The following is an 11,746-nucleotide window of genomic DNA, read 5'->3' as shown; positions in this document are numbered from 1 at the left end:
TCAGGTGTGGCCGCCCCTTAACGTGCGGTCAGTGCAACCTCACCACTATGTATACAAATCTATACCACTCAATGTTAGAAAATGCACCGCACAAATATGCATCATTAGGTACGCATCACAAAAAAATACACCACTAGGCATGCAAATATACACCACACAGTGTTAGCAAATGCACCATTAGGGGCAGGGAAATTATGGTGCATTATTTTGGGTGTGTGGTGTGTTTTTTGGTGTTTTTCTGTATTTTCATTGTGGTGTGTTTTCTAACATTGAGTGGTGTGAACCGCACCGATCGCACGGGAAGGCGTGGCCACATTTGAACAGATTTCTATATAGTGGTGAGGCCACACTGACCGCACGTTAAGGGGCGGCCTATATATATATAAAGTTTATTCGTGCATCGCACGGGTAATTTTCTATAAGTATATATACCACATGTGTATTTTATGTTTTATCAATGATTTTATGATGTTTTTTTCATATAGAAAATATTATAAACCATTATAAATACTATTAAATATTTTACAAAGTCAAATGCTTTATATTGTATTAAACAAATCGAGTATGTTTGCTAATAAGGTAGATAGTGTATATATAGGGGTGAATAATAAAAATAAGAGCCACAAAATGGTCCTCACATTGAAAAAGAACTTTTAATCTATAAAATGGTCATATAAGTTACATAAATCATATTATATAGCAATAAAATGGTCATATAAGTTACATAAATCATATTATATAGCAAATTAATGGTCATATAAGTTACATAAATCATATTATATAGCAAATTTTTTAAAATAAATGTTACATAAATCATATTATATAGCAAATTTTTTAAAATAAATGCAATTAAATTCATATTATATAGCAAATTTTTTAAAATAAATGCAATTAAATGAGTCATATATTATTGATACTTTTGCATTAATCTTTATAATCAAATAAACATACATTGTCAAATATTATAATTATTTATATCTTCACCTTTAATTTGTATTATTTAAATATATAATATAAAAATTAATCCGTGCAGTCACGGGTAGTTTACTAGTTGAAATATAAAAAATTTTCATGGCATATATGCATGCATGTATTCCATGAGTGAGATTGTTCCACCAATATACTAAACTTCATCCCTTAGCTTCCAAGATCAGCAAATTATAATTAAAAGACTAGTTGGAAAATTAAGCATTTCTTAGTAACAATATGAGAAAAATGCACTCAACTTGGAACATTGACCGCAGATTCAACTAGTGACTCTGGGTCAACCTAAAATCTCAAGTCTAGTATCCACTTTCGAAGTGCTTACAATTTAACAAAATCACTCACAGAGTGACACTGAAAACTCTGTGTTATACCAAAAAACTAATGACTTTGTGTTCTTACTAAGAGTCTTAGTTCTACACTTCTACCACTTGAGACTTGCATCTAATCATTACTTTTATAATAATAATATTATTATTATTATTATTATTATTATTATTATTATATCAAAATATATGTGATGATCTATGCAACTTTCACAGTTGTTCCGGTGACAGGTTGTAGCCCGGATGTAATACTTGGGTGCCATTGTCTTGGCGACATTATTACAAGTTGAGTGGACGAAGATTGATGGGCGGCGCCGAGTGAAGTAGTCTTTTCAACCGAAGCCGCCGGTGACCATTTCATAAGCATAAAGTTGGTCTTTCTCCAGGGCCCCATGTGAATCCTTTGCTCCGACGCTGATTTCTTGGCAGCATCACACACTGCACGCACAATCGCATTCAAGTACTCACCTTTGCCAATGTACACTTGTGGCAATTGCTCTACCATTCTGCAATACTCTTCACATGATTTTCCCATCTTGAACTCATCTCTCAAGTTCAACTCTATCACCAATGGAACTTGCTTCTTCCTCCCTTGTGTGCTCACCATCACTTCTATGTATTCATGTCTTCCTACAAAACACCAAAAACACATACATTATATTATAAATTCCTAGTCAAAATGTTGAGATGTGTTGGGCTGAGATTAGTAAAGGACCAAGTTAAGTCTAGCAATTGGTGGCTAGGAGAAATGTTGGGCGGATGCCGGTGAAGGGAAGTCTTGTACCCTCCATCTCGAAAATGTGGTGGTGATATATAAGGAAATAAAGTTGTGTCTTTGCAGTAAGTTAAAGCTTTTGGCTTAGTGGTAAGCTCTTGATCCTAACAAGTAGCATCTGTGCAGTTAAAATTTGTTGGGCAGAGACAGGTGAAGGGCTAAATCCAACACCCTGACTTTCGAAAATGTGATTGCGCCTTTGCTGTGAGCTATAGCTTTTAGCGTACGTAGTAACAAATAATATCTGTGTAGTTAAGACTAACAACGCAAATGTTGGGAGGGAGAATTGTTGAGCAGAGGTTGGTAAAGGGCGAAGCCCAGAATCGTTCTTGAAAATGTGGTGGTTGTATATAAGGAAGTAAAGTTGCATATTCGCCGTGGACAATAGCTTTTAGCGTAGTGATAAAGATTTGATCCTAGATGGAATACATAATTCAATTTGGTATTAAAGTATTTGCATCAACTATGATGTACACTTTAGTTGAGATGAAACGCAATCATTACGACTTCATTTTAGATGTTCATGTGCGTGTTGAATTGAATGAAAGAAATTATTACCTCCGAGCTTTTTCTCTGTTTGATTCCACTTGGATGTACAAAGGGTTGCAGTGAATCCCTTGTTGCGGAGCTCATTCACAGCTCTAAGCCTCAAACACTTGGCACAACTCTCCAATCTTGGAAGAGGGCATTCACAACAATTATTTGTTGTGGTAACCCTTTCTATGATTTTGTATATACCTTCTCGTACTTTTGTGCCACTCAACTTGTAATTCTCCAGAATTTCCTGAAAATTTATTCATGCATTTTTTTTTTAATTAGTGTACGTGTATATGTATGTATCTAACGTGTAAGCTGTATGCATGTTATAAACGTTACATAGAACAGTGCAAACACCATTATTTGTTAAAAAGAGAAATGCACTTTTTATCACTTTATTATAGAGTTTATTTTAGTCAATCTTTATATTTAATTGCTGCAAAATACACCCTTTTAACTTTACATAAAAGTTATGGTTTTCACCCCTTTAATAGTTGAATCATGAACATCCATGGTGATTTAATTTGCCTCATATTTCATGTTTATTGAGTAAGTACTTTTTTAGTAGAAATTACATATGAATATAATGCTTTTTTTTTTTTAATTTCTATTGAAAGTTCATGATTTTATTGTTTGAGAGACAAATTAAAAATTGCAACATTTTTTTTATAAGATTAAGACGTGCAACAGCTAAAAGATTAGAACTAATTAAAATGACTATATAATTCTATGATTTAGGGATTAAAATAAACCCTAAAAATAGATATATATTTTTAACTTTAAAAGTGGAATTGACACTTTCTAAAGCAAATTTCCAATCTATGCTAGCTAATGCATGTGTCTCTTTTTTTTTCTTCCCTTACGTTGATATATATACTAGTCTAGTAAATTATCTTCCTTATAAACAAACATTATTTTTACATTTTCAAGAATGTGTATCCTTAGCTTATTCCTTCATTAAATGAACCAAAATGGAAAAAGCTAATTAAGTTTGGAACATCCTAAACCTCAAGCTAGCTAGCAACGTAAGTATGTCCCCAGCCATACCAGCAGCCAAAAATTTCTTGGAGGATTGGAGACTCACAATCACACGTACAAGTAGTGGTGATTAAGTATGGCCAAAGGTTAAGACACAAATATATATATATATTGTGTTAGTCCAATTTTGAGAATGACAGGTACGTCTACATATTTGGAAGGTATCGTAGCAGCCAGAAGAGGACCAAACGTTTTTTTCTGGCTGAAATAATTTAAGACAACTAACATCTCAATCAAAGGAAAATAAGGAGATTATAATAATATTATTAAATGTCACCGGCAGTATGTGGTAGTGGTGAAGGATTAGACCCTGATTTAATTTGCCAAAAAGTTAAAATTATTGGTTTAGGGTAATGGAGAGGTCACTGCTATGCCGACAATACGTACTATTCTTGATATTTTAGAATGGCCGAGGTAGGGGCCGGGCTATGTTTATTTTAATTTGGAAAATATGATGTTAACAAATTATACTATATTTTTCTCAAAAAAAAACAAAAAACAAAAAACAAATTATACTATATATAGACCATACATGGATGATATGTCAATGCTGAACAGCGACAAATGTTTATTTTATATCTAAAAATAAACTTCCAGTACATAAAAAATAAATCTTCAAAAAATGAATATTTAATGTACTAAAAATGAACTTTCAGTATATTAATAATAAACTTTATGTCAATGGGTCATATTGTAAGATTGATTATGATTTATGGTAAAATGATTGTTCTATCATAATGTTATTTTCATCACATAAACTGTATATTAATTGAGTGAAATTTTTTTTTAAAAAAATTAGATAAAACAAACATAAAAACAAAAAGTAAAAAATAATGGCCATGTTTGGTAAATAATTAGCCTATCAACCAATTTTGACTTGTTTGACCACTATTAGTTGTTTGACTTGGTTAAAAATTACTCCGTAATATAAATGTTTAGTTAATAAGCTTTTTGTAACTCCAAAATACTAAAATTGAAAATGCTACTCAAAGCAATCTTTTCAAATTACTTTTTAAGAAAAAAAATTATACCAAAGTACCAAACAGCTATTAGCTAATAGCTAATTTACTAAACAGCTAATGTTATCCACTAATCATACCTTCTAACCCAATCAACTAACAATCATTTACCAAACATGGCCTATATCTTTATCTGGAACCTATAATGAATCAACAAATTAAGACATGTGGAATAAACTGAGAGGACGTATAATATAAATATATGATATTTTTTTGGTAAGGACAGTAATTGGTAAACGAGGGATAACGAATTTCACTATATGATATGCAAGGATTCTAATAGTGGAGATATGTAATTTTAAATTGAAAATTATAGGTTTAATTACCAACTTCCACACATACTTTAAAAATATTAGTACAATTTAAGACTTATGAACAATATGGTTAAATTAATTAATGACTAATATAACTACTTTTTGAGTAGTATTAACTCTGTTACAATCTCTACTAGGGCTCAAATCCATAATCTCCCATTTGGGAGAGCCACTTTGTGTCACTAGACCACAAAGACAATGGATACTGAAATGTATGGTAACGATTTTTTCTTTTCTTTTTTATAACTAGTACTAGTGTTATTAAGGGTTTCTTTTTATATTTTAGTGGTTTTTTCTGAAACATATTTATTATTAGTTAGCTTTGAGCCTTTGATGATTATATGTTGATATTGTAACTTATTGTATAATTTATGGTTTGAACATTTTTTTTTGAAATACATAACAATGCAAATAACAAGCTAAGGGGGGAATGGTTGAATGCTGAATTTCATTTTCACGTTTTAAAGAAATTTCTTTAAAAGGGTAAAGTGATCTTTATATTTCATTAGATCGAATATCTATTAGAGTTCATTATATTGCATCTAAGTTTTTATTTTTTAATCGAAACAATATGTCTATATTTTGATGAATATATTACATAAAAAGACAGTTGTAGCAATTAAAAATGCAAAGTCATTTTTAGTCCGGCTGCAGCTCCTAAAATTAATTAAGTAGGAGTAAAATTGTTTAGGTACAGTTTGGTAATATAGTTAGTTTATTAGTTAATTTTGGTTTGTTTGACAACTATTAGCTGTTTAACTTGGTTAAGTTATAGTCAATATGAGTATTTGGTTAATTAACCTTTAATTTTCTAACAACTTATTGCTTTAAAATGTTAAAATTTAAAAAACTGCTCAAAACAGCTTTTTGAGAAAATGCTAACAGCTAATTTACCGAACATCTTTATACAACACATAAGCTAGTCAAACCCGTTAACCCAATCTGCTAACAGCTATTTGCCAAATACCCTCCTAGTCTATTTTTAAAACACATATATAAATTTAATTTATTTGCAATAAACTAAGTAATATAAACAATTGTTTTTTTATTAATATAAACAATTATTAATTACTAATTCTCGTTAATCAAATAATATAAGAGTGGGAGATGCGTCACCTGAAGCAAGGCCTCTTGTGATTCCCAATACAAGCTCCTGACCATGGAGCTTTGTGATTCATTTCCAGCAGCTTCTGCTTCATCATCATCATCATCTACGGCGACACAGTTATCATCACAGTCGTCTTGTAATGAAAACTTAGAGGAGGAATTTCCATTACCAAATTGCTCTTCATCATCACCATTTGGAAGCCTTGCAGGAGGATTCTCTTTGATGGCCATTGTGCATTAATGCTTTAGGGGTTAGGTGAGGAGTGGGGCAAGAAGAGTTAAAGATTGTGATGAGGAGAAGAAAAAAGGCTCAGCTAGCTCGCTTTTCAGGGATTAAAATGAAGGGATATATAGATGGAGTGTCCATGGAGGTGGGTATATATATATAGGCAAGTTATAGTGGTAACCATACATGGGTATGTAAAGCTTAAGGGTATACTTGATGATAAAAAAATGTGCATTCAAGTTTAAAAAGATTGCACTTAAGTTTGTTGTATTGTAGCATATAGGTGCAACAAATTTGGTGCACTCATTTTTTTTTTTTTAATCTTGAATACAATACTAGATATTATCGGTATATTCTCAAGTTTTGAATAATTAAAAAAATAGTTAATTCTATTTTTAGTTCTAGACTTATAGGTTTCATTCTACTTTTAGTCATTGTTTTTAAGGATAATTTTTTGGTCATCCGTCAACAATTATGTGTCTATCTTTATTTATATATTTATTTTTATGAAAAAAAATCTCTAATTCACAGGTTAGAGTGTCTATCTTCTTCAGGTGCAATTCGCGCCTCCTCAAAATTAAACAATGGTAAACAGAACACTCTGATCTGTGAGTTAGGGATTTATTCATAAAAGTAAATATATAAATATAACAGGTCAATCCACTTTATATTTACAAAAAAAAAAAAGAAGAAGAAGATCAAAATGATATCGTATTTAATGTCACTTAAGCATATTTGTTGACAGATGACCAAAATGGTTATATCACAATAATACTACGACTAACTGAGAATATTTAAAAAAAAAAAAAAAAAAAAGCAAAGGACTAAAAGCATAATAACACCTATACGTCTAAAACCAAAAATAGAATCTACTCTTTAACAAATGATGTTTTTTTTTTTTTTTTTTTTGATTTTAATACCGTTGATTGATTCAAGTGAATGAATGAGATTATTCCTCCCCTCCCCACTGATATATAATGCTTGCCAAGTCATATTTTTGGGTACCATTTATGGTTCTTTTTCTTGAATGACTATAAAACGTATGGAAACAACACGCATGCGAAGTTTATGAATCTTTTTGGAGAAAATAATTCGAGTTGAATATTAAAGTTATAATTATGCTAAAATCAAATTAATTATTAAATCATAATAAAATATTTATGGATAATCACAACAATAAAATACACGAAATATTTATGATGTTTACTTAAAAACCATCTTCCTAGCTAGAGTATTCAAGAATGATGCCTATTCTATGCTACCAACAACGGTAGAAACTAGGAACGCATGTTTTTCGTAGCGTTTCCCACAGACGGCACCAATGATAGTTTTATTGGAACCGGGTCCACCATAAATCGGGTATAGGGGTACAAAATGAGGTAGGAAGAAAGCAACTCTATTACCCGGTGCGCTAGGCCCAAAATAGTACGTACAAAGCCCGAGATATTAGCCCAAATGGCAGTCCAAAGAATACATAAATAATAAATACTATAGCCCTAAAAAATTGAATAAGGCCCAAAATGGCATCCCGAATAATAAATAAGCTGGGAACTAATATGTTACCAACAAGACTCGAACTCTGGCATGCCAGCAGGAGGAGAAAACTCAAACCAGTGGACAAAAAAGTATTTGGTGAGCAAGGGATGCTTGTTAAAGTGAGGGAATGGTGCCTATTTATATTGTTGGAGGACTCATAGATGGTTGACAAATGGATGGCATCGGACAACCTTCATTCTTGGCTCCACACGTGTTCCCACTACTTTGCTTCCAATGAACTCTCATGCATAAGTAGAGTTTCCGACCCTTTAGTATAATAGATTTTGAGTGGCTTGGTGGTCTAGAACTTGTGATGATTTGTTTGAAGTCTATTTTTCCGCATGCTTCCTTCTTTCCTTGACAGTAAAAATGGACATCTCGCTTTGACCAATACTTTCCCAATAAAATGAGCTCCGGGGATTCCATGTCCCCATCATATTATATATTTTGGTACAATATAATATATCTTTTATATATTTACAATTATACAAAAAAATAGAGCCCATGTTGAATTTTTGCACAGGACCCTAATTTTCTTAGTAACGGTCCTGATACACTCAATTCTCACTTTATTTACATTGGAACCTCCCTATAGTGAGTAGAAATTATTCATCACGGTGTAATGCACTCGGAGTTGATGACAGTAACACGTGTTAACCGCCCTTCCCTGCATGCACAGCTATTGTGTTGATCGTCTAGCAATACTACATGTCAACCCAACTCACAATACAACACCAAGAACCGTTCTTCTGCCTCTGTCTTCCAATTATCTCAATATCTCATCTTTTCTACTCTCTCTCTTGAAAGAAGAAAAATCAAAAGGCCAGCAAGAGAAAGCTAATTAATTAATTAAAATGATGGATTTGGTGAACTCAGTTCTGAACTTGGTGGTGCCGCCGGCGAGCTTGGTGATGCTGGCGTTGGCATGGCCGACTTTGAGTTTCATCAGCGCCTGTGAGTGGCTTTACAACCTTTTCTACGGGGAGGAGATCATGGAGGACAAGGTGGTCGTCATCACCGGAGCTTCCTCTGGTATTGGAGAGGTACAGAATTTAGTCCTCCTAAATTACAAGAGTGTAGAGTGTTTATGCATTAGACGGAGGCTAGTAAAGGCTAAATCTAGCACTCAGTGTTTGAAAGATTGTCGGCCCGAGCCTGATGAAGGTCGGGCTTAAATGGCCAAGTCCAACGAACCGTCAACATTTCGTTTTGAAAATGTGATAGACGGTTTATAAGGAAATAAAGTTGCACATTCGCTACGAGCTATATATAGTTTTTGGGTGTAGTAGTAGTGTTAAAGCACTTGATCTAACTATATATGTATATAATGACAGCAAATTGCATACGAGTATGCAAAAAGGAGAGCCAACCTGGTGTTAGTAGCACGAAGAGAGAACAGACTGCGGGGGATCAGTGAGAACGCTAGGCTGCTGGGTGCAAAGAATGTGTTGATCACAGCCGCAGATGTTGTCAAGGAAGAAGACTGTAGGAAATTCATCCTTGAGACTATCAACTTCTATGGCCGCTGTAAGCTCGCTAACAACTACATACTTCCTTCTACTTTTATGCTAATTAAGCCGCCAACCAACTAGCCAATATGAACTTTGGGATGTTTAACAAATAGCTATTAGCGAATTGGTTAGCAGGTTTGACTAGTTAATAGATATTAACTGCTCGTAGAAAAATATTAGTTGAATTAGCTGTTACTTAGCTGATACATTTGATTTTTAGTGTTTTGGAGTAATAAATTGTTACAAAAAATTGATTAATCAAACGCTCATATTCGCCATTTAACCAAGTCAAACGATTAATAGTGGTCAAGCTAAAATGGACTGATAAGCTAACTATGTATCATGTTTTTAATTAATTATTTATGGCTTTTTGGCCTGGTTTCCCTTTTGCAGTGGATCATCTTGTGAATACAGCAAGCTTGGGACATACCTTTTACTTTGAGGAAGCATCTGACACAACCGTCTTTCCCATTTTAATGGTATGGTTGCTAGGGGAGGGGCCTTTAACTTTAAATAGATACAATAAATAAAATTTGAGCTGCATTATATATTGACGTATATTAATTATATTACATGCACTCATAGAACAATATAATAAGTTTTGTCCATTATATTTCAATAATTCCAGGATATAAACTTCTGGGGAAATGTTTATCCTACATATGTAGCCCTTCCATATCTGCGCCAAAGCAGAGGTCGAGTCATAGTGAATGCATCAGTGGAGAATTGGTTGCCTTTGCCAAGAATGAGCTTATATTCCGTAAGTGATCCAGATATATATTAATGTTTTTGTAGCTGTAATTGATCAATTAATAATGTTACTGATTGAATGGTAGAGTGATTTTGATCGAATATTTTGATGATTTATGCTTGCTGAAATGAAATAGGCAGCAAAAGCAGGGCTAGTAAATTTGTACGAGACACTGAGGTTTGAGGTGGGGAACAGCATCGGAATCACAGTAGCAACTCATGGGTGGATCGGGACTGAAATGGCGAGAGGGAAAATCATGGTGGAGGAAGGCGCAGAGATGCAATGGAAAGAAGAAAGAGAAGTAATTAAGTCTTCAATATTATTGCTTACATATACATACATATTGTCACAAATATATATTGTCACATTATTAACATTACAGTTACTACTAGATATAAGGATTGCTAGCTAGCTTAATTTCATCATTTTAATTGGCATTGTGATACTATCAAGGTACACGCAACTGGGCCGGTGGAGGAGTTTGCGAAGCTGATAGTGTCAGGGGCATGCCGTGGGGATGAATACGTGAAGTACCCAAGCTGGTACGACACTTTCCTTCTCTATAGGGTCTTTTGTCCGAACGTCCTAAATTGGACGTTTCGCCTCCTCTTTGACAACCTTAGTGCAAGAACAACTTCTTTCATCGGGACCGGGAGACCTGTAACGATGGAATCATCATCTTCCTCACCAATGAGATTGGAAGCACCTTCTCCCGCCGGAAGACCTGTTATTGTCCTTCAACAGCACAAGATGGAATGAATGAATTGATCCAAGCCGCAGCATGCCGGGATGCCACAGTATGATTAGTTAGTTTCGTTTTATGTCGTTGGTTTGGTTTAGTTTAGTTTGATGCAGTTTAGGTTTAATTTGTGGGTGTTCTGTTTTTTGTGTCTTTGATTTGCATGTTGTGAGAATGGTTGTACGTAGAAGTTCATTTCATTACATTGCATTGCTCCCAGTCTCTGCACTGGGGCACAATAATAAATGGAACACACGTCTCTGGTTTTGTTCAATTTTTTCCTCCATCTCTTCTAGTTTTAGCAGCATGCATTTTCCTTTCTATTGGCATATATGTGGCACTTTATTTCTTCCTAAAAGCTTGAATTTTCAACTTCAAGCGCTCCTCACACCTGGCCTGACAGAGTATCTGGAAGATGTAAATTATGCTGAACAGAAAAGTCTATAAATTATGTTGAACACAAAAATTAGACTTTTACTTACTACACATAAGATGTTAATCCTACTACACATAAGATGTTAATCCTACAACTATAGTTGGGTAAGAATCGATCCTACAACTGTCATAATCCTACAACTATAGTTGGGTAAGAATCGATCCTACAACTGTCATTGGGTCTTGATTTTTTTTTTCTTAAACGTTGTAATCACTAAACTGCCTAAGCCACTTTACTGGCTTTGATCATTGAGATGAGTCATACTCCCTGTCTTCCTATACTTATTACACTTGTGACACACGTGTAACGCCACCCAAATGCCTAGCTTTACGCGCAGTGTTTAGTTTTCATTTCGAAAACCAATAAAACTGTCTTTTTGTAAGGTTAACCATACATTCTACTACTGTGAGACAAAACCTTAAAACTATCTTTATTTATATATCTCAA

At 33.7% G+C, this 11,746-nt stretch overlaps 2 protein-coding genes across 2 annotated transcripts; one reads left to right on the top strand and one right to left on the bottom strand.

Annotated features, from left to right (window-relative positions):
- Positions 1 to 1,161: 1,161 nt before the first annotated feature.
- LOC116015595 lies at positions 1,162 to 6,493 on the bottom strand. Its single transcript, XM_031255704.1, has 3 exons — positions 6,110 to 6,493; positions 2,644 to 2,869; positions 1,162 to 1,940 (listed from the first exon to the last, which is right to left on the bottom strand). The coding sequence occupies exons 1-3, from the start codon at positions 6,329 to 6,331 to the stop codon at positions 1,510 to 1,512; spliced, it is 879 nt and encodes a 292-aa protein (XP_031111564.1). The 5' UTR covers positions 6,332 to 6,493; the 3' UTR covers positions 1,162 to 1,509.
- Positions 6,494 to 8,480: 1,987 nt separating this feature from the next.
- LOC116017844 (11-beta-hydroxysteroid dehydrogenase-like 5) lies at positions 8,481 to 10,995 on the top strand. Its single transcript, XM_031258487.1, has 6 exons — positions 8,481 to 8,905; positions 9,197 to 9,389; positions 9,767 to 9,852; positions 10,002 to 10,133; positions 10,261 to 10,425; positions 10,578 to 10,995. Exons 1-6 carry the CDS (start codon positions 8,717 to 8,719, stop codon positions 10,881 to 10,883), a joined length of 1,071 nt encoding a protein of 356 aa, XP_031114347.1. The 5' UTR covers positions 8,481 to 8,716; the 3' UTR covers positions 10,884 to 10,995.
- Positions 10,996 to 11,746: the final 751 nt, after the last annotated feature.

This window comes from Ipomoea triloba, chromosome 4 (genome assembly GCF_003576645.1).
Source record: "Ipomoea triloba cultivar NCNSP0323 chromosome 4, ASM357664v1".
NCBI lineage: Eukaryota > Viridiplantae > Streptophyta > Magnoliopsida > Solanales > Convolvulaceae > Ipomoea > Ipomoea triloba.
The sequence above is the reverse complement of the archived record's forward strand: the minus strand, read 5'-3'. Positions and strand labels throughout refer to the sequence as shown.